We start from the raw sequence: 24,190 nt of genomic DNA, 5'->3' as shown, positions 1-24,190 counted from the left end.
TTACTTTCTGTTCGAGATTACCACAAAAAGGAATGTGAAAAGATAAATAGTGTATGAACAATAGTGTATCAGGCATTAAATATTACCACAGAGAATCAATTAATACTTTTTTTGTTTGTGTTTTATAAAAGTGCGTCAAGAACTGTACTTAAGTCTAGACAATGATGCACAAGTAGTTATGATAAAATAGTGACCAATAAAAGCATATATCATTCTCTAGAGGAGGAACAGTTGGAGAGCAACTGAAGCTTGCTCTAGGCAGTATACAGCCCTTTTTCAAACAGATTATTAGTTTGTCACCCTGTTCCGTCCTACTGGTTTTAAACTTGGGCAGGATCAACTTTATGAAGGAAGAATAATTTGTGGGGAGTAAGAATAGTCCTTGAAGTTTGAATGTGCTCCAAGTATGGACATACTTGCCAACTTTTCTAAAAGCAAAACTGGGACACAAATAAGCACCTCCCACAATCCATCCAAACCACACCTCTTTCTGGGTCCACCAATCCAGTCAGTGCCGCCAGGAACTGTTGGAATGTGTGGGTACAGATACAGGGGCATATTCACCTAAGGGCATAAAGTCATACTGCCAGTGAGAAGGGGAGTTTTCACCAGTGATATGGCTGTTTAGTCCCCGTCCCCCCAGTTTATTTAATACATATTTCTTTATTAGGACTGAAATGGGAGAGTGGTGGTCCAGGATGCTGGTCGGCCAGGAAGCACTCCACTCCCTACCTGCTTACCGGTAGATAGGATGGCTTGGCTGAAAAACTTAGTGCACACCTAGCCAGGGCAGGGAGTTAATTAGTTCTTGATGTATTGCTAGCATCTCTCCTGTTCCTTATTTCCCTTCATTCCTGAACTCACCTTCCTCTTCTGTTCCTCCACTCGTCTTTTTACAGCGTGGGCCAGCTTCCCCTCCAACGGCTGGTGCTTGCTCCAAACATGTGTCTGCCCCCCACAGCATTCAAGTTCTGCAGAACAACTTAGCAGGTAAGTGGGGATTAAGAATCAGGGTCTCCAAGAGGCTTCTCAAGCTCCCTGTAGGCAGCATGTACAACCTCTGCAAAACAGCAGTAATGTGCGTACACAGCCTAAGGGGCCTGTCCGTATACATCTTCAGCAAATGCAGATGTGCTGTTCAGTCCAGGGGCAAAGGTGTGATCACACAAAATAATAGGAAGCTCCTGATTGTGGGTGGGGGGAGAGTGACTATATTCCATCTAGCACCGATGGGGCTGGATTGCCATCTGCGCCCACATAATCAGCACCGCCAGGTCCCTCAAGAGATGCCCGGGCCCTTTGCATCCGCCCCCCCTTTGATGTCCGTGGGTGGACTGCTAATGTAATGTGGTGGGTGATATTAATGTAATGGGGTTATTAATGTAATACGGGGCTACTAAACTTATCTAATGTAACTGCTGGTGAGGACTGTTCATAAAAAAAACAAAAAACATTAAATTAAATGTGGAAGCTATTAATGTAATGTGGGGTTGATGGTTGCTATTTATGTTTTGTATATAATACAATGTTGGGTCTCTGTATATGATGTGTTGGCTAATAATCTAATGATATGCTTGGGGGGGGAAAGGTGCAGTTATTGATTTAATGTTGGGGGTATTCCTTTTCTGGTGGGTTAGTCTAGATTTTGTCAAATATGCTTCCACACAATTCTCTTCTTGTTTCATAAGACTCCCATCTTCCCTCCCATTGCCACATAGAATACAAGGACGACTGGCGGCCATGCGTCACAAGGGCATGGACGACTGGCGGCCATGCGTCACAAGGGCATGGACGACTGGCGGCCATGCGTCACAAGGGCATGTGTGACAGAGCTGGAGACATAATGTGTGACTATGGGAGGTGAAGGATCATAACGACCCTGAATTAAGAGACGTGCGTGCGGCAGTCGTCCATGCCCTTTGTTATATTTCAAACTTACTGCAGGTGTGTGCTGTATGCCGCATAATGTATGTTTCACATGTAATGGAGACTCCCACATTGGGAGGGCACCATATCACCCTAATCTATCGTATTGTTGCAGTACTTGTACCACCACTATTCTAAACCCACAAAATCCTGAATAAAAATGGTTTATTCTACTTAATTACTTAATTCATAAAAGGTTTCCAAATAAAAAAAATTCATTTAAAAAAAAATAAAAAATTAGATTTTCAATCTGTAATTTTACACAAACTGTTTTTTAAACTGCGATTTTCAGTTCCAAGCAAGCTGGCTCACACAAGTGCACACAAGGGTGGAAACCGGCATGGCAAAATGGTTAGGCAACTCTGATCACTCCAAGCCAATATTGACTGGCAGCTGGGAAAATTACTGCGCAAAGTATTTTTTATTGCAATGATCAAAAAAAAAAAAAATACCTCTCTCTACAATCAGGGCATAATATATAAGCTCTACAATCCTGGTTATATTTCTAACTTTCGTAGTTCAATACTGAATATAGTTAGCCGGTTAAGGTGTAGAACACTACTGAATAGCATGTTAAAAAAACAAATACAAACCAAAAAGGAGCAGTACAACATGTAACTAAAAGCAGTATATTTTACATACCATCCAAAATAAGGTCTCTGTGGCCAAATTTGAATACTGCTGTATTGTAGAAAGCACACTGAATATGAGGCATATCAGCACTATAAGAAATCTGTAAAGAGAAGAAAAATGTTAAGTTAACCAACCAAACTACTGAGTACTAAGTAAATTTCATACTACTGTCCATGCAACAACGGATTGTCAACTCCAGTCCCATAAAGACACATATAGTGAGATATTTACCAGAAATGATGAATTAACCTGTAATGCTATTTTCAAGAAAATTACACCAGAATTGTTGCTCTACATTTTTTTTAAAGCCTTTCATTTCCACCAAGAATGGTGCCTAAATCAGTATAAGTAGAAGAGAAAGAGAAAGATAAGAAGTGTGGTTTAAACATGCGCTAGATAGGTAGATATATTATACAATAGATAGATTTGAGATCGATAAGTATGAGCAGAGGTGGAACCCCAGCCATTGCCAGGGGTGCAACGGTTATGGGCCCGGAATAAGGTGATGCCCCCTCACCCACTATGCCCACCACTGCTTTGTTCTTCTGGAAATGCGTAGTGAAGCCCAGTGGGTCCTACAGGGGGTGGGTATCAGGCATAGCCCCCCCACCCTGATTTAGTGAAATCATTATCCACTTCATACATTTATAATGTATGTTGATAATTCAACTTCTTCAGAAACACAAAATACCTAAACTGTATAATGCAGGAATAAGTTTTCCCGAATTTCCTTGCATTTTGGAGAGGTAAGCTCACCCCTGCAGTAGAACTGGGTAGCCTGCATTTAACTAGGAACACTTTCCTCAGCTCAATTTCTCAAATCAGAACATGAACTCTGCACCCAAGTGCATTTGCATCAAAATAAGAGTCTTGACATTACAGAACGCCATATCTGCTGCTTATTGCTTACAAGCTGGAAGCGGTAAAATGCTTGCTGGCAGCGGTAAGGGGACTCTTACTTACTCGCCAGCCAGTTTTTGGCCCACTGCCGTCTTGCTTATGTGCACTGGAGACAGACTTGGGCTTCCAATTCCAGATTCATTAAATAAAAAATTTAAAAATATAGAATAAAAGTATGAGTATTTGAAAAATATGAAATATAAAAAAAGCAATTGAAAAAAGTAATTTGCATAGAGAAGTTTCGCCGGAGGCCCATGGTGATGCCTGTTGATAGCTACCACCGGTCCGCGGCTTTGTTATAAAGAGAAGCCCTTAAACTTGGTAAAAACTCCAGTTTTTGCCGGAGAAGGGGATTTTCTCCCTTTGTTAAATAGACCCCTTTTTAAGAAGTTTTTATTTAAAAAACAAAACAAAAAACACTATTTGACATTAATATAACGTTTGTGAATTACTGAGATGAATAATATACTGCGCTGTAGTTGGCTGATGTCTGTTTACACATACAATAGTGATCAATGGCCATCCACATTTACTAACCAGTCCCAAATCCAGTTAGACTTTCATTGGGCAAAATAATCTTTTGCATGGCAAACAATGTTGGGCCAATGTGGACTAAAATATCCAAATTAGCCAATCTGATTGTAGTATGCACGGCTAGCTTAACACTCACCTAGGCAATACTCTACAAAATTATTAAAAAAATACTTGGTTGTTCCACAATTATCCAAATAATGTTACGAGCCGCGGCAGTGCCCATAGCCCCGGCCATCCCCTTGACAACCGGGACGTCACTTCCGGCCTGATTATTGTAAAGGCAAAGGCCGGGATGCCCAGATGTCAGTTCGGTGGGGGAATTAGCCAGGCTAGTGCACAGTAGGGGGAAATCTATTATCAGCCTCCTGGGTTTAATTCTCTTAGGCTGTGCCTTCCCAGTTGCGATTGGCTGTTCGTATTGTATTTAAGGCAGGGAGGACTGAGCCTCCCTGCCATTTATAGCGTTCAGTATCCTGGCTGCTGACCTGCTCCTGTACTCTGTTTCTGTACTTCTGAATTGATCCTTCTGTGTATGACCTCTGGCTTGTTTCTTGGACAGTTCTTGACTTTGCGCATCTCCTGCCATCGTGTCCTTGCCCGCACTACGGTTATATCCATATTACTATAAGCTTGTACTACTCTGAGTTTAAGACCTGGGGGCACCCGAGTACCTATGAGTGCAAAAAGCTCTACGGGAAAGGCGGCTGCTATAGGTGAAAACCTCTACCAACTGTTCTACAAGCTTATGACAATAGCCGTTAGCCATCGCAAATAATGGGTATATTGTTATTGTAATCATCATTCTTTAAAATAACGTAAGAGCATTACTGATCTTCTATAATGTTTTTATTTCCTCACTTCATTACTCCCCTTCTCTGCTAAGCTGTACATGGTAATTTTACAATTCTTTTTGATAATCACTGCTTGCTCACATCTATTGCCCGCTTCATGGGTGATATAGGAGAGAATAACATAGCTTTCACTCATCAAATTTAAAGCACATTTTTTTAATGTGCCAGTGCATTCAACTGAGCTGCAGAATAAGGAACATTGTACCATCCAATTCTTAAGAAAACTCCATTATAAGTTGAGTTTTCCTGCACTTTCCTTATGAACACTGCTTACAATGTGCAGATGTCTAAGAGAAGGATCCACAAAGTAAAATTTAAGGTGTTGTTTTCAGAGCACCCTCCCCTTTGACAATTACCTGGTGGCTCCCTATGTCCAATAACTGTAGGGGGTCAGAAGATGGACGTTCCGGTTAACTTCATTCCTTAATAACCTACAATCAATTATCCAGCATTCTTTCTAAAAGAAGGCTTCCCATTGGGGGAATTACTTTTTGAGTGTTCTTTAAAATTCTTTCATACTAACTTCTAGATGTCATACACACCATATATAGGTTTTATTAAAACACATATGCACACACAAAACTAAAAGCTGTGTGATACAGAAATGGACACATTTACCAACCTTAAACTGGCTCCCCTTCTACTAGAGAATCCTCTTTAAACTCCTCACACTCACTTACAAGGCCCTCTCTCTCCAACTCCACTGCTCCTTACATCTCCAAGCTTATCTCCATACATATTCCCTTCCGCTCTCTACGCTAATGACAGTCACCTTTCCTCCCATCTGGTAACCACTTCTCACTCCCTTATCCAAGATATCTCCTGTGCTGCGCTCCCACCACCAGTACAATCTCCCTCATTCTATCCGACTATCCCCTAGCCCATTGTTAGCTAACCTGTGAAACTACAAGTCCCAGCATGCTTTGCCAATATATAGCAGCTTATTGCTGGAAGGGTATGCTGGGACTTGTAGTTTCAGAACACCTGGAGTGTCACAGGTTAGCCAACACTGCCCTAGTCTGTATTGCTTCAAATGGTCATTGAAAACCCACCTGTTTTGAAAAGCTTATCTGTCCTCCCCTAAACCATTTCACCATGTACTATACCTCACCTTCTTTCACTCTCCATCTCTCCCACTCTTGCTTCTTGCCCTCAGATCCCCTTACATTGGCTCACCCCATGTGTCCAACAGGTTTCCTGCCCATTTCCCTTTAGATTGTAAGATCCAGTAAGCAGGGCCCTTTTCCCTCCTGGCCTCATTACCTATAACTTTTGCTCACCAGCTACACTGCACACCTCCATCTTGGGCTCTCTGCCCATTGACTCCACTCCTCCATTGTCTTTGCACCTCTTTTGATGGCTCTAAAACTGTTAGTTGCGCCCACACTAATGGGCACTGGGGGTGATTATATCCCTTGCACCCTAGTAGCTATGTTGAGAGTTGTAGTGTTATTTATTTACTGTATTGGGTTAATATGGAGCACTACACTCTGTCTCCCATTTTGGTAGTGGTGTCGCCTGATCTAGTGAAGACAGGAGCAGCCTCCAGCCGTCCACATTGCTATACCGAGCATGCCCAGACAGGAAGTTTGGCTCTCAGCAAGCTCTGAAAAGACACGATAACTGGAGCTGCATCCTTTTTGTGTTCTCTTACTTATATATAAAGTGAGCAGAGGCGCAAAATATATATGAGCAACATGTTTTCTGACATTGCTCACAATACAAGCTTACTACCATCTGCATATATGAATGTACTACAATAGAGTTAAGTACATTAACAGCATAAACTTGTCATACTGCCTTTCTGTTACAGTCGATATCAACTGTGAGCAACTGTGTATATGTATAGATCTGCTACAATAAGTTCTGAAATAAAACCAACAAGTCTACAAGCTTCTTGTGGTTTAACATCCACCACCAACGCCGCTGACACCCATTACATATAACAGCACAAGTGCCCTAATAATAGGTTTCTGCCAATATATTGCACTGTTATACCATGTAGAGTCTTGTTGTTGACCTCTGTATAGTGCTGCGGACCTCATGTGGCCCCCTATAAATAAATATTATTATACTGTCTCCTCTCGCTTCTCTCCGCTCCCCTCAGTGACTCTCAACCTGTCATCCGTGCCCACCCTCTTGGGCCATAGTTACCTGCCTGTACTCACTTTTCCCCTCCCTCCCTCTCTTTCATGCTGTGCCTGAAGCCCCCAGAGTTATAGTGCTTACTGTTACTTGTACTGTGCTTTTTCACCTTGTACTGTGCCATTGTTTGTCCTTGTACGGCGCTACGGATACTTTGTGGCGCCCTATAAATAAAAATTAATAATAATAATTTATTATTATTATTAATAATAATAAATAAATAATTATAAATAAAAAAAATAAAAAAGACACATTCCTTAAGAAATCCACAGAACTCTATTAGACAGAAAACACAAGAAGATGGCAGCCTTTTCAAGGAAATTCCTAAATCTTGAGCAATTCTTAAGCAATAATAAGCAGTAATCCCAAACCTATTCCAAACATTTTGGAAGTGTTCCTTTTATTATTAGCACCACAATTAAAGCACTTTGAAACTTGTACTCAGACGTAAGCAGACATTTCTTAATCCGATCAGTTTAAACTGGTTATAGTACAGGTGGAAATAACTTCTTTCCAAAGCTATAATTATTCAAATCAATAAGAAAGCTTCATTATATTATTGTTGTCCTTTATTTTACATTTATTTATTTTTATTTTATTTATTTTTATTTATTTTTACTTTATTTATTTTTAACTTTATTCTACCAGAAAATATGACATTATATAACAAATATGACAATGTGTCACTTACAGATACCAGAGGATGGACTAACAGATCTGAAAAATTCTGTTTTTATAAAGGTAATATAGGCTTTTGTTGAATGCCTCTTTATTGAAAACTTACATTTTTAAGACTCATACTGATTTAGAAGTGTGACAGGATGGACCGCCTATGCTACCCTGTCTGGTGCTGCTGGGAACCGGCTGGACTTACTTTGCCACCGTTCCCTTTCGTTATCCAAAATGCACCCTCTTGCCGCAGTAGGAGGTGCTTACAAATGCTGCCACCACTGGACTCCTATACCGGAATCCAGAACCGGGTTTCTTCTGGGTAACTGACGCAGCGAGTGTACCCCGTTACTGGTGTACCTGGGCTGGTACTCCTGATCTATTCCTATAGATCAGGGTTGCTGTGGATATATCCCCCCTGGCCTATCACACTGACCAGGGCTGCAGTGTAGCAGGCAGAGTGGTAGTACCGGAAAAGCTGGGTCCAAGCTCAAACAGCCAGAGAACGGATTAGATTTAGGGTCTAATCTGCAGGTCACAGGAATACAGCAATATTGAAGATGTTTTCAAGCAGGTCTTTGAAGCAAGTGATGTTTATTTGCTCTCACACTGGTTGGAGGTACCAGTGGTCAGGTCAGATGAAACAAGAACGACGATACATTTCAGTGTACAAGACAGTGCTTTTTATACGGATTTGGACACAGGCTATTTTTAGAATCAGGATGCAATGTGTTTACACAAACATGGTTTTACATGCATTGCAAACAATATTTACACTTATCTGTGAAATTCTAGAAACGTTGTGATGTCCTGCACCTTGTTTTTAGACACAGGAAATCTAGCAAGTCAAAAGGTCTTATTCAGATGAATACTCTCTTCAGTCGCAGAATACACAATCCCAAAGAAAGGTACAAACCCCAAACAAGTAATTTCCCAAACATCACGATACACAAAGAGTTTCTAAACAAAGGTTCATTGCGTCAGATATATACATCAGAAATAAGGCATCTCCTTTAGCATGGCTAAAACAGAAAAAAGCAAATTTTCTACCCTGGTCTCAGAAATAACGATTTCCTATATCAAAATATCAAAGATAAGTTCATTGGCAACTATATAAATAAGCGCCCTGCGCTATTTCCTTTGAATAAATTTATACCACAAGTTATTTATAAGTGATCCAGTCACAACAAGCTTTTTAACTTTTGCACTAGGCAGTGTCATTTGTAATTACTTAAAGGAACAGTAACCTCAAAAATTGGCTTTGCTTTACTGTGCCTCATACAAGGCAATGCATACTGTATCATGAATAGTTTCATGTTGTTTCTTTACTATAGCTTTGAGCAGGGCCAGTGAATATTTTTCAGCACAGGCAGGCTTGGCAGGGCGCCTTGGTAAGCGCAGAGCCCTCCTGCCGTGCCTACCATGTTCCCCCGACAATGACGTTGAGCAAACTTTTTCAGACACCCCCCTCTGATGCAATTCACGTTGCAGGTTGAACAATAGGGCTCCACACACAGCAGGGGAGATAATCTTTGACTTGGATTTCCAGCACACACAATTCAATATGATCATATAGGATTGGGTTTTGATTGTGAATAGTCATGGTTTTGAAGTCCAAAGACAGTGTTATTGTTGCTTGGCTCCATTATGTGTGGTCAGCTTTATAATGACTAGTAAATTCTTTACCATTCATTGTTGGTCTACTCTATTCTTACATTGCATTGCAAGCTCGACAAACGCATAAGCCCTGTAGCTTTTAAAGTTTGCAACTAGACCCATCGCTCGACCATAATTGCCCAATTTTCAGAGCTCTGTGAAGTTGGGGGTTTGAAGGGGGTCATAATTCCCCACCCACCACAACATGAAGCAGCCTGAACTGCAGCCATCACACTGGGTTCCACCCACTGCTTCTCTGGCCTGGAGTTAGGAAGGTTTCCAGACTCTCTTGGGAGTCCAGGAGATCATCCACTATTTCGGAAGTTTCCCAGACATTCCAGGGAATTTGGCAACTATGCTCTGGACCGTGACCCTTGTTACCCTCATGTGTCATGTCTTACTATATAATTACACGACAAGAGTTATTTACCGGATGGATTAAGAAATACTAAAATTTGGAGGTGGTAGTTTTTTGAGTTAGAGTTGGAGTCGTACTTGCTCTTTTTAAGAATGCTTGTTCTGACAAATATATTATAAGTATATTATATATTGAAATGCCACACTTAGTGGAAATTTTATGTTTTCTCCACATTTGAGTGTCTTGCAATCCAGTCTGTGAATTCCACCTATACAATTGCTGTAATAAGACCTATAGCCCTGTCTCAGGATGTTTAATTTGGCAGTCTTTTTGTTGGCATATCACCATTTTCAGTTGGCTGTAGACAACATTTCCATGCACATGCTTCCTTCTTAAGAGTAAATAATATGCACTCCATGCTAGTGACAATCTATATTACAATGTGTAGTCATTTCCTGTATTTTTAGGGCGATCCATTAACGATGACGGTAACCATATACTTATTGTCTCAGGAGTGTAATAATTCTGTTTGACGCACTGACTTTCTAACACAAAGGGCTAGATTTACTAAACTGCGGGTTTGAAAAAGTGGAGATGCTGCCTATAGCAACCAATCAGATTCTAGTTATTTATTTAGTACATTCTACAAAACGACAGCTAGAATCTGATTGGTTGCTATAGGCAACATCTACACTTTTCAGACCCGCAGTTTAGTAAATATACCCATAAGACTATTTTACCTCAAATAGAATATTAACACTTTAAATTGGAAATAGATTATAAAGAGATAAACTAATACAATTACCTGTCTCTATAATTTTGATAGGTATATAGGTGAAGGAAAGAACATATTTGGCAACACGGTTTTTGAATGACTGATTTAAAGTCTGTAACTTCAGCTGACATCATAAAATGGTCTCTGGGGACAACTGTCTGCATGCATCTAAACAAGCAATGTGGTCTTGGTGGATCTTTGAGTACTGTAATCGCCATTGCATCATATTGACACAATTCAATTATAATGTATGCTTTTGCATTGTAAGCCTATTTAAGAGGTATTGCTGTATTACATGTACCGCCACAACATCCTTTCCCCGTTTCAGGATGGCCATAGCAGGGTTAATTCATAGAAAAAATACTTTATTGAAATAAAACAAAAATTCCCAATAAGTGTTGCAGAATTAATAATAATTATTATTTTACTATTTAACATTTGTATTGGGTCACACATATACATGCATGACTGGCAGGCAAAGTGGTAAGAAGACTATTTTATAAGTAAATTGGGGTGATACAAGATTTTTTACCACATTATAGTTAACAAGTTAACCCGTGCATGATACTTATGCATTCTAGTCAAATCAAGCTACTTAAGGTGTTAAAAAGGTTCTTGTCATGCATTTGGGCCTAGCCCAGGCCTCCTCAGGGGAAGAGCGTTACTTCCCGACGCAAGCGCCCTTTTTTAACGTGGTTTTGTCCACGTGTCACCGCCTCATCATTTTTCTCCATCACCTCATCTTTCATCTTCATCGCCACATCCTTCATCAAGCTACTTAAGGTGTTAAAAACTCCCCACTGTCACCCCCGGCAACCACCAACCACTCCCAACTGTCACTTCTCCTTCAAGAAATATATAGGTCAGTGTATAACTCTGCCCAGCAGGTGGCGCTGCAGCTTGTTTTTTGTTTTTTTTCACACACGCCACTAGGCATTTATATGGTAGATAGAGCCTTAATGCTTTCTAATTCATTGTAGAATAAAACAGTTTTGCCATTTACAACGCACACTTTTAAATCCTTAGGCATGCCAAAGGCTACCGTGTCCTGAACCTGTGAGACTTCCTGCTCTAGTGGCAGCATGATCCGGGTCAATGTTCCACGTTGGAGTCATGCCCCACTTGTTGACTGCCGTCTGGATCACTTCTGGCTGCAGTGAAGCCTTTTAGTGCGTTTGGGAGATGCCTACACATACAGGCAATAGGCGCTACATGTGGTCATCTTCCAACAGCACCTTCCTTTCAATTTCGAGAAATCATCTGCAATGTCACAGCCTCTATGAGCACCGTAAGGGTCATCATTTAGCAGAACTGCAAGTCTCAAAAAGAAAAAAAAATTAATAATTGTAATGAGAAACTGTACTGGCGCCCATGGGCCATCCAGGGTTGTAAAGTGCCAACTACGCCTATGTTGCTTTAATTATTATTAATAAACAGTAAAAAAAAAAAATACGCAATGTCACTCTCTGGTAAAAGCACATAGGTACTCATATTCCCAATCCTAGTTCTTTCCCAATCCTAGTTCTTTTGTAGGCTTTGCTATAAATATTAAATATAGGAGGATGACCTTTCCAAGCACAGCTAAGAAATAACTGCATAGTATATCATACAGACAACTTTACAGTAAGATCAGGTTCCACCTATACTTGTAACTATTATGCCAAACGTACGTGTCAAGCGCTACATGTCTAACGCTTTTGCTTGTTAACTGCCAACAATATGCAAATAAGATTAAATAGAAAAAAGAAAAAAAAAAAAAAACCTCTCCTGGGGAGTTAAAATTGCTTAAACCCACTAGTATTATGTGATTTATGACTATGTACATGCATCAACTCTTCCCACGAAAAAAACTAAAAAACAGGAACTGTTAATGTATGTAAAGCATAGTTGCGGGAGACTCCTGGATTAGGGCGAGACCTCTCAGACACCCAGGAGCAGTCTCATGAAAGGGCGCATACCTGCCTGAGAAGTGGGTGGGATTTGCTGTGAGGACGCAAATCATGTCTTCAAGATTCAATGACCACTGCGTGGTCAGAGGTGCAATGATGAAATCAGCATAATGCCTTGTCCACCCACTTGATCACAGATTAGCATAATCATGTTACACCACTTGACATTAGAGATGAGCGCACTCAGATTTTGTGAATCCGAGCCCACCCGAAGGTTTCCGATCCGAGCCGGATCCGAGACAGATCCGGGTATTGGCGCCAAATGAAAACCTGAAACCGAGGCTCGGAGTCATAATCCCACTGTCGGATCTCGCGATACTCGGATCCTATAAATTCCCCGCTAGTCGCCGCCATCTTCACTCGGGCATTGATCAGGGTAGAGGGTGTGTTAGGTGGTCCTCTGTCCTGGTAGATCTCGTGCTGTGCTGTTTAGTTCTGTGCTGTGCTGTGTTCTGCAGTATCAGTCCAGTGGTGCTGTGTGCTGTGCTCTGTCCTTCTAAGGGCATAGTTAATTCCCCATTATTCCCCATTTTCCAAAAAATAAAAAGTTATAAAAAAAAAAATGAATTACAACAAAATTTGCAAAACCAATCCTGCAGTATAAGTCCAGTGGTACTGCAATATTACCAAGTTCACACATTCTGCAGTATCTTGTGCTACATATAATGGAGACCAAAAATTTGGAGGATAAAGTAGGGAAAGATCAAGACCCCCTTCCTCCTAATGCTGAAGCTTCTGCCACTAGTCATGACATAGACGATGAAATGCCATCAACGTCGTCTTCCAAGCCCGATGCCCAATCTCCTAGTAGAGGGCATGTAAAATCCAAAAAGCCCAAGTTAAGTAAAAGTAGCAAAAAGAGAAACTTAAAATCATCTGCGGAGAAACGTAAAGTTGCCAATATGCGATTTAAGACACGCAGTGGCAAGGAACGGATTAGCCCCTGGCCCGTGTTCATGACTAGTGGTTCAGCTTCACCCAAGGAACTAAGCCCTCCTCCTCCCCCCCCCTACAAAAAATTTGAGAGAGTTATGCTGTCAGCAACAACACAGCAAACAACTCTGCCTTCTAAAGAGACATTATCACAAATCCCCAAGGCGAGTCCAAGGGTGTTGGTGGTTGTCAAGCCTGACCTTCCCATCACTGTACGGGAAGAGGTGGCTCGGGAGGAGACTATTGATGTAGCTGGCGGTGTGGAGGAACTTGATGATGATGATGCTAATGTGGTTATTGTAAATGAGGCAGCAGTGGGGGAAACAGCTGATGTCCATGCGATTAAAAAGCCCATTGTCATGCCTGGTCAGAAGACCAAAAAATGCACCTCTTCGGTCTGGAGTTATTTCTATCCCAATCCGGACAACAATTGTATTGCCATATGTAGCTTATGTAAAGCTCAAATAAGCAGGGGTAAGGATCTTGCCCACCTAGGGACATCCTCCCTTATACGTCACCTGAATAACCTTCATAGTTCAGTGGTTAGTTCAGGAACTGGGGCTAGGACCGTCATCGATACAGGGACACCTAAATCCCGTGGTCCAGTTGGATACACACCAGCAACACCCTCCTCGTCAACTTCCTCCACGATCTCCATCAGATTCAGTCCTGCAGCCCAAGTCAGTAGCCAGACTGAGTCCTCTTCAATACGGGATTCATCTGAGGAATCCTGCAGCGGTACGCCTACTACTGCCACTGCTGCTGTTGCTGCTGTTAGTCGGTCATCTTCCCAGAGGGGAAGTCGTAAGACCGCTAAGTCTTTCACAAAACAATTGACCGTCCAACAGTCGTTTGCCATGACCACAAAATACGATAGTAGTCACCCTATTGAAAAGCGTATAACTGCGACTGTAACTGCTATGTTGGTGTTAGACGTGCGCCCGGTGTCCGCCATCAGTGGAGTGGGATTTAGAGGGTTAATGGAGGTATTGTGTCCCCGGTACCAAATCCCGTCGAGATTCCACTTCAATAGGCAGACTATACCAAAAATGTACAGAGAAGTACGATCAAGTGTCCTCAGTGCTCTAAAAAATGCGGTTGTACCCACTGTCCACTTAACCACGGACATGTGGACAAGTGGTTCTGGGCAAACGAAGGACTATATGACTGTGACAGCCCACTGGGTAGATGCATCCCCTTCCGCAGCAACAGCAACATCTGCATCAGTAGCAGCATCTACAAAATGGCTGCTCGTGCAAAGGCAGGCAACATTGTGTATTACAGGCTTTAATAAGAGGCACAACACTGGCAACATATTAGAGAAACTGAGGGAAATTATCTCCCAGTGGCTTACCCCACTTAGACTCTCATGGGGATTTGTGGTGTCAGACAATGCCAGTAACATTGTGCGGGCATTAAATATGGGCAATTTCCAGCACGTCCCATGTTTTGCCCACACCATTAATTTGGTGGTGCAGCATTACCTCAAGAGTGACAGGGGGGTGCAGGAGATGCTTGCGGTGGCGCGCAAAATTGCTGGACACTTTCGGCATTCAGCCAGTGCCTACCGCAGACTAGAGGCACATCAAAAAACCATGAACCTGCCCTGCCATCACCTCAAACAGGAGGTTGTGACGCGCTGGAACTCCACCCTCTATATGCTGCAGAGGATGGAGGAGCAGCAAAAGGCCATTCAGGCCTACACAGCCACCTACGACATAGGCAAAGGAGTAGGGATGCGCCTGAGTCAAGCGCAGTGGAGACTGATTTCCGTGTTGTGCAAGGTTCTCCAGCCGTTTGAACTTGCCACACGAGAAGTCAGTTCCGACACTGCCAGCTTGAGTCAGGTCATTCCCCTGATCAGGCTGTTGCAGAAGCAGCTGGAGAAAGTGAGGGAGGAGCTGGTAAACCATTGCAATTCCACCAAGTATGTAGCTCTTGTGGATGTAGCCCTTCGTACGCTTTGCCAGGATCCGAGGGTGGTCACTCTTTTAAAGTCAGAGGAATACATTCTGGCCACCGTGCTCGATCCTCGGTTTAAAGCGTATGTTGTGTCTCTGCACCGCTGTAGACTTGTATCCACCGGAAACAAAGACCTGCTGGTCAGGAGATTGTCCTCTGAAGAGGACCGTGACATGTCAACAGCTCCACCCTCATTTTCTTCCACATCTATGGTTGCGAGGAAAAAAGCTCAGTTTTCCCAAAAGAGGCACTGGCGGGGATGCTGATAACATCTGGTCCGGACTGAAGGACCTGCCAACCATTGCAGACATGTCTACTGTCACTGCATTGGATGCTGTCACAATTGAAAAAATGGTGGAGGATTACTTTGCTGACACCATCCAAATAGACATGTCAGACAGTCCATATTGTTACTGGCAGGAAAAAAAGGCAATTTGGAAGCCCCTGTACAAACTGGCTCTATTTTACCTGAGTTGTCCCCCCTCCAGTGTGTACTCCGAAAGAGTTTATAGTGCAGCGGGGAACCTGGTCAGTGAGCGGCGAAGGAGGTTGCTTCCTCACAACATTGAAAAAATGATGTTTATAAAAATGAATAATCAATTCCTCAATGAAGTACAGCACTGCCCTCCAGATAGTACAGAGGGACCTGTGGTTGTGGAGTCCAGCGTGGACGAATTGATAATGTGTGAGGAGGAGGAGGAAGTACACACTGTAAGGGGAGAGGAATCAGAGGTTGAGGATGAGGGCGACATCTTTCCTCAGTAGAGCCTGTTTAGTTAGTACAGGGAGAGATGAATTGTTTTTTTGGTGTGGGTGCCCAAACAAACCAATCATTTCAGCCACAGTTGTTTGGTAGGCCCTGTCGTTGAAATGATTGGTTTGTTAAAGTGTGCATGTCCTATTTCAACGACATAAGGGTGGGTGGGAGGGCCCAAGGACAATTCCATCTTGCAACTCTTTTTTTGGCATTATGTGACCATTTAACAGTCGTTTGCCATGTTCAAAAAGTAAAACAAAATGTCAACAAATTCAAAAAATTAAACCCAAAGTAAAATGCCCTGTCATAATTTAAAACAAGAGGTATTGACGTGCTAGAACTACTGTAGTGTTTATATGTTATAAACACTACACTTGGAAGTTGGAGGAGGTATTGTGGCCCCGGTACCAAATTTAGTATCGGTGCCACTCCACTACGCAGTCCATAAACTTTTTCTTTGGAATTCAGACCCGTGGAGGGTTTTTTCATTATATTGTGGCCCCGGTAAAAAATTGTGCACCGGGGCCACCCCACTACGCAGTCCAGAAACTTTTTTGGTCGAATTCAGACCCGTGGAGGGTTTTCTTATTATATTGTGGTGACCACTCCTCTACGCAGTCCAGGTACAATTATTGGTGGGATTAAGACCATTTGAGGGTTTTCTTCTTATATTGTGGTGACCACTCCTCTACGCAGTCCAGGTACAATTATTGGTGGGATTCAGACCATTTGAGGGTTTTCTTATTATATTGTAGGGACCACTCCTCTACGCAGTCCAGGTACAATTTTTGGTGGGATTAAGACCATTTGAGGGTTTTTAAATTATATTGTGGTGACCACTCCTCTACGCAGTCCAGGTACAATTTTTGGCGTAATTAAGACCAGTTGATGGTTTTCTTATTATATTGTGGGGACCACTCCACTACGCAGTCCAGAAAGATACCTCGTTGCAACATTTTGGACTAATAACAATATTGTGAGGTGTTCAGAATACTCTGTAAATTAGTGGAAATGATTGTTATTGAATGTTATTGAGGTTAATAATAGCGTAGGAGTGAAAATAAGCCCAAAAACGTGATTTTTGAACTTTTTATGCTTTTTTCAAAAAAAATCCGAATCCAAAACCTTTCGGCAGGTGTTTTGCGAAACAAATCCGAACACAAAACACAAAACACGAGACACCAAAAGTCGCCGGTGCACATCCCTACTTGACATCTTGCATACACGATGAATGAACAGTAGATAACTAACACAAAGGCACTCATCCTATTTTTACTTTTCTTGTGTATTTGTAATGTAAATATTAAGGGATCAAATATTCTAGATATTTTGTGAAGGTGCAGAGCTCAATATTCAGTACAGTTGCCATTGTTTCCAGTCCCCTCCCAACCATTCTATTTAGGTGTGATAATGACATGATTAAAGGCAAAGCAGGGCTGAAAATATCACCATCATTGTTTATATAGCACCAATCATATTACGCTTTACAGAGAATCTGAAATCATTCACATCAGTCCCTGTCCCATAGGAGCTTACAATCTAAATTCCCTAACAACCGCCCTAGGGTCCATTTTGTCAGAAGCCTTATTTTTGGAGTGTGGGAGGAAACCGGAGCACATGGAGGAAACCCACTCAAACACCAGATCCACACAGATTGAATGCCTAATGTGTCTAACATATGCTTTCTCCTGCCTATAAAACCAGAAAATGCCATTAGGACCATCAATTATGAACCTTTGTCCAAGCACATTACTGCTAACTAAATCTTGGTGGTGATAGAGGAAAAACAGTCACCAACATGATATAACCATTGAAAAGTCATAACATAATGTAACTATTAACACTGCTCAAATACTCTTTAATAATACAACATTTAGAAGAAGATGCAGTATTCTCATTTAGAGTTCGTAGTAAGTCCATCTCAAAGGTGCAGTTATACACCTTGGCAAACACATGTTGTACTGTAGGGGAGGCGATTTTAAAACATGCCAAACACTGAGAATTGCACACAAAATCCAGAGAGAAGAGAAGCAGTACTGTGCACTTAGTGGTATATTACAATAAAAACTGGGCACTGTATGGGATAAAAATCCAAGAAAGCGTTTAAAACTTGGGACTGCTCGAAAATGGGAGACAGTAGTCACTTTAACATTTGATAGGTCAAAATGGGAGACAGCACAAATAAGGGCCGTCTTTTCCATAGGGCACAATGGGCAAGTGCCCGGGGGCCCCACGGGCAAGGGGACCCCATAGGCAGGGCTCGTAATTGGAAAAAAATAATCCTGGGGGGGAAAAAAAAAACAAAAAAAAAAAAAAAACCTTACCTTTTTGTGATCTCCTGGCGATCCTGCTTCCTCCCCGTTGACATTTACTGCAGCCACCAATGAGACATGAGCACGGGATCAGCTGACTTGTGTATACAGGAAGGTCAGCTGAGGAGTGTGAACCACGAGTGAGACACCAGTGATTGAACGTCCGGGAGGCTGCAGCACCACCAGGAATATGAATCGACCATGCATATGATCTTCTCCATGAGGTAATTAGGTCATCTAACTGTACTGATCCAGAGGACTGAATCATCATCACCAGAAGGTTGTGTAGAAAATATGGTCAGACACATTATTATCAGTATTATCCGTACCATGAATGCATAGAGGAATTTTCACCACAATATTAGAACAGGACTGTTTGTTTGTCACTTATTTTGCCAATGTCACCCTTTTTGAGCACCGATTATAATTTTGTTTGCATGGATTTGTGAGGGATGGGGGTTAACCCCTTAGTTTTGTTGTTCACTCGGGCTATCCTATATCTTAGTGTGTTGCGCAGACCTCAACTATATGGAGGATTCAAAGAAACATAAACTAAGATAGATATATATATATATATATAAAAATTCTGTTATGTTATTCTCTTCTGTAGTTATAGCTGGGAATCTGAATTTTGGTTGGTAGGGGGGCCCGTGCACTGTTTTGCCTAGGGGCCCATAACATTGCGAAGTTGGCCCTGGCACAAATTATCCCAAAAACTACTTACATCAGGCCTGTCCAACCTGCGGCCCTCCAGGTGTTGTGAAACTACAAGCCCCAGCATGCTTTGCCAGTAGACAACCTGTTGATAGCTGGAAGTGCATGCTGGGACTTGTAGTTTCACAACATCTGGAGGGCCGCAGGTTGCACAGGCCTGACTTACATAAACATTTACACAAGTGACAGCCCACATGTCTAACCTCGACTTCCATAACCCTAATTCTTCAGTTGTTTTTTTGCTTTGTTTCCTGGAAAAGAAAAATGCTTATAATGGTGTTTCACTGTGTAAAAGGTAACTTATTTCTTTAGCGTAAACTCAGCTGCCTGTATGGCCTCATCTATTTAAAGTAAATCTGTAGTTTTCCACATGACATCTATAAGACATTAAATAAGGATTGTCATGATTATTAAATAAAATGTCTAAAAAAAACTGCATAATCTCACAATGCCACCTCTTTATCTGGGTGGCTGCCAAGTTTTATACATATAAATATTTTATGCTTTTCTCTGCCTTTAATATTTGCTAAAGATCATCTCTGTGTTCTGCAAACACTGATGTGTGAACATGTATTAAGTAGGTAGTCATGACCTTGTCCATCATATTTTTAATTAAAACACCAATGCTGACTGATGCGTTGTTAGAAATGTAGTAAAACCTATTAGTGCTCACTGTTATCAGGACAGGTCATCAAACGCATAGTGTTACATATGATCAGGGCCGCCCTTTGCAAGTACAGGACACTGCGCAATATCTATTGTGGAATCCCTAACCCACAAGAGGGGGAGTGTTGCTATGGCTACTCATTCTCTCCCATTAGAATTATCCTCTCCTCATAATTCTCCTATCAACATATTCCCTTAATCATTTTTACCCCTTATTGAAATAACATTTTTAATTAGTTTTGTTGAGTTTTCATACATATCCAGTGACCATTCTTCGATTAAAATGTACATTTAATTGTATATATACCTCTTTGCAGAATTAAATTGGTGCCACTTAATAGTATTAAAGTATTACTACAAATAAAGGATAACAATTTTAATAATCTTCTACAGAAATATTTTAATGCAATAAATTTATAAATATAAATGTATTTCAAAACTGTCCTCCGTTCAATCCTACGCCACTTTGGTTCTGTCTCACCCCTCCTATCTCCAGCAGTTTTCTTTGATTAGTTTACCAATATGGCAATACCATAGGATAGGTGGTTATGCGTGGTGCCTGTGTGGTAACGGAATGTGGAGGCAATACGCAGCGAGGACAGCAGCAGGATGATGCCATTTGCTACTTATAGGGAATTGAACAGGAGGCTCTCCCAGTAGTTTGGGAGTCTCCCAGGCATTCCGGTCTTTTTTTGGGGAGATATATATATATATATAGCCAACATATTCCATAGTGGGGTATTGTGTTCGTTAAGTGGTCAGAGAAAACGGGATTTATACTTACGACAGTGGGCGTATTAAAATATGTACAATGAATACAAGAAAGTTCTACAAATTCTATAGTGCTGGACCCTGTTTAATTTGACTCTCTTTCATCCATCTGGGGGACACTCCTTAACCATTGGGTTGAGTCGGGGGGAGGAGTCTGGCACCCAAAGAGTTAACTTTTTTCAGCTGACAGCATATCACCCCGCCAATTCCCACATATCTCAGTTTGATTACAAAAGCCATTAGGAAGAAAGGCCAATCAACCAAGACACACCACTCAACAGAGGGGGGAGTGGAGACAAAACAACGAAAAGACGGGGGGGGATCGGAGTGTCCCCCAGATGGACTCAGAGAAAAAGATTTATCGTAAGTATAAATCCCGTTTTCTCTTTCATCCATCTGGGGGACACTCCTTAACCATGGGGACTTACAAAAACAATCCCTCTGAAGGGTGGGACTGCTCTGATCTCCTTGCACGCAGAACACTACGGCCAAAGGAGGCGTCCCCAGACGCAAATATATTAAATTGGTAGAATTTCGTAAAGGTATGGACCGAGGACCAGGTGGCTGCTCTGCACAGTTGGTCCGCCGTGGCTCCATTACGAGCCGCCCAAGACGCTCCAACCGACCGGGTAGAATGGGCAACAATACGTTTCGCACAGGGAGATTAATACGGACATAAGCCTCCCTGATAGTCAGGGTAAGCCATCTGGCAATAGTTTGCTTAGATGCTGGCCATCCCCGTTTGGAAAAGTCAAACAACACAAATAGAGACTCTGTCTTACGTATCTTTGCAGATCTCTTAACATATATACGTAATGCCCTCACTACGTGCATATATTTATTTGTCTTTGTTCCAGGAGTCTGAGGGTCCTCTCTCTACGGGACCCTGTAGAGCAGGTTTTACCTGCAGCCCCAAGGCCTTGCTAGGACGTCCCTTACCAGTGGATCCCTTGTTCTTGCGCAGAACTCTGGGACTTCCCTGTCTTTTGTTCAGTTCTTGTCCAGCAACCACCAGCTGAGGACCTACTTTCTCCACTGGTAGCTCGAACACGGGAATGCTCCTCTGGGGTGGGGCCCTGCCCAAGGTAAGGTCGCGAAAGATGTCACCATCTTTCCCAGCAGCTTCAAAGACCTGGCTACTGACAGCCTCTTGTCTGACAGGATCCTGCCTGCCCACTCCATCTAGGACCTAAACTTGTCCTGTGAAGACAACCTTCTGCTGCGTACCAAGTCCCTCACTAGTCTCAAGAAACTCATTCTTAGACAAGGGATTCTCTGTGACCCTTTCAGACTCTAGAGGTTCGGTCATAGACTGAACAACTCATCTAGCCTTATTTTTATTTATTTATTTTTTTGGGGGGGTTTTTATCTTTTTTTTCCACGATATTCTGGACCTACTCGTCTACCGAGGACCCTGTCTGCTGCCGGGCAAACCCAAGCAGCCGTCCTCCCACCCCACCCTCTGGAACCAGAGATGGGTGGTAGTCATGCTGCTGGTCTATCCGGCAGCTTGGCGGAAGAAGCGCTCCGCGCCACAGGGGCAAAGGATGACCTTCACCTACGGGACTGTCTCCTAAATTCCACGGCCCCTGGACTGGTAGTCTGGCCTCTGCCAGACCCGCCCCCATAAGGAGGCTGTCTGAAAGAACTAAACCTAGGCCTAGCCCTAGGTCTTGGAGTATTTACAGGCAAGGACGTCTTCTTGCCCCCTGAAGCCTGTAAAATCCAAGAGTCTAATTCTGGACCAAATAACATCCCACCCGTATACGGGATGGATTCTAATGATCGTTTCGACTGTGAATCCGCATTCCAAGCCCTTAACCATAACGCCCTTCTAGCTACTACAGCTGTAGCTGAAATAGACGAAGCTATGGAGGCCGAATTATGGGCCGCTTCATATACATAGCCTGCTGCCTCCCTTAGCTGCATGGCCAGGGGCAGTAAATCTGAATCCTGCAAGGCAGACTATAACTGCCCTGCCCAGACTTCCATGGCCCTAGCTACCCAGGTAGAGGACAATGCTGGCCTGAGGCTAATACCGGCGGCCGAGAAGATCGACTTCAGCAGGGATTCTAATTTCTTGTCAGTCACGTCCTGTAAGGTCGCTGACCCGGGTACAGGTAGTGTAGTCTGACGAACCAATCTCGCCACAGGTGTATCTACCTTTGCCACCTGTTCCCAACGGGTCATATCCTCCTCCTGAAGGGGATACAATACGCCAAACTTCCTTGGCATAGAGAACCTTTTATCTGGATATTTCCAAGAGGCCTCTACAATATCCCTCAACTCAACTGAGGGAGGGAACCTGACCACATGCTTAGAAGCCTTCTTAAAGAGGGAGTGGTCCAAGGACTTCATCTCCTCTACTTCAGCAAACCCCAGGGTCTGACGAACTGCTCTTACCAGGTCGTCCATACCCTGGTGCCTAGAGTTTCCTTCTGACACTATAATGGACACATCTGAATGGTCCAACAATTCCTCCTCTCAGAGTCTGACACTGACCACAGCGCTTTAGCTGTTTGTCTACGTCTTTTAACACTACGCTTGTGTCTGGGGTTCTCCGGTAGATGGGTAAGCCGGTCCAGGCTTTTAGCCACCGCTGACCAACCCACCTCTCCCATCTGGGAAACCCCCGGGAGGGCTGGGGAGGGAAATACACCGACCCCTGGGGAAAATGACTCATCTGTCATTCCTACTGTTATACCCTGCGAAACCACAGATGTAGCTGGGATCTCAACTGGTTTAGATAACAGATTTACAAGGGTATTAACTCCCTGTGTTAAGGCAGCCGCCCACTCAGGAGGATCTACCGTTATGGTGGAGGTGTCTATAGGCTGTTTCACAGGAGCCACAGTGCAGGCTGCACAGAGCCCCCCCTGATCCAGCCGTTCACTTGTTAGTTGAACATTACATTTTGAACAGACATTATGTTTGGTACGTGTTGTTTTGCTTTTATCTGCCATCACAAGATAAGAAAAACTAAATCACGTTTCAAAATTCACAAACACTTCTCCAATTTATCAGAATATACAGATTAGGTTATATTAACATATCATAGTATTTCTGATTTAAATAAGACAGGCTTGGAGAACTTTATAGTTTTCTCATAAACAACAGTTCTCTCAACACATCATTGTCTTATAATATACATGTCTACACATGCACACACATACACACAGAAGAAATAAAAGTGATACTCAGCGGGGAAGATATGTGTCAACAGTGCACTTCTCTTCAAATAATTGCTGCAACTGTCCTCCTTTTGAAGCTTGGCGCCAAAAAGGGATCTTCCACATGCTCACTCAGTGGGGGAGGGAAGAGGTGTTTCTCAACACATTCCCCTTCCACTGGCTCTTCTTCTGTGTTGTTTACTTTAACAGCGTTTTGCCCTTTCTCTTATTTTAGGGGAAAACCTGTTCGAATGTGTTCTCCGCTAGCGCTATTAAAAGCGCGCCATCCTCAAGAATTCACTGCCATCCCATGGGAGGAGGAACTTGGTATACTCCACCTGGCTTCTGGGGAACCTCAGCAGTAAAGGCGCTTTCTGCCTAATGGCAGCGCCCGTCCTGCATCAGCGGGGAGAGTCTCTTGCCGACTGCTTCCCGCTGTGAGAAGCGCTTCTTACCTCTGTCAGCGGGGCCGCCCCCCCCCCCCCCCGACAGGCGCTTCTCCCACGAGT

At 42.7% G+C, this 24,190-nt stretch overlaps 1 protein-coding gene across 2 annotated transcripts in view; it reads right to left on the bottom strand.

Annotated features, from left to right (window-relative positions):
- Positions 1-24,190, bottom strand: part of KCNQ1 (potassium voltage-gated channel subfamily Q member 1) — a 101,858-nt gene that overhangs the window by 25,222 nt on the left and 52,446 nt on the right. For both annotated transcript variants that reach the window (XM_075187999.1, XM_075188000.1), the window contains one exon: positions 2,569-2,659. In XM_075187999.1, coding sequence (XP_075044100.1) covers positions 2,569-2,659 — 91 coding nt within the window. The remainder of the gene's footprint in view (positions 1-2,568; positions 2,660-24,190) is intronic.

Source organism: Mixophyes fleayi, chromosome 10, assembly GCF_038048845.1.
Source record: "Mixophyes fleayi isolate aMixFle1 chromosome 10, aMixFle1.hap1, whole genome shotgun sequence".
NCBI classification, from domain to species: domain Eukaryota; kingdom Metazoa; phylum Chordata; class Amphibia; order Anura; family Limnodynastidae; genus Mixophyes; species Mixophyes fleayi.
Note: the sequence above shows the minus strand (reverse complement) of the source record. Positions and strands in the feature narration are given on the sequence as shown.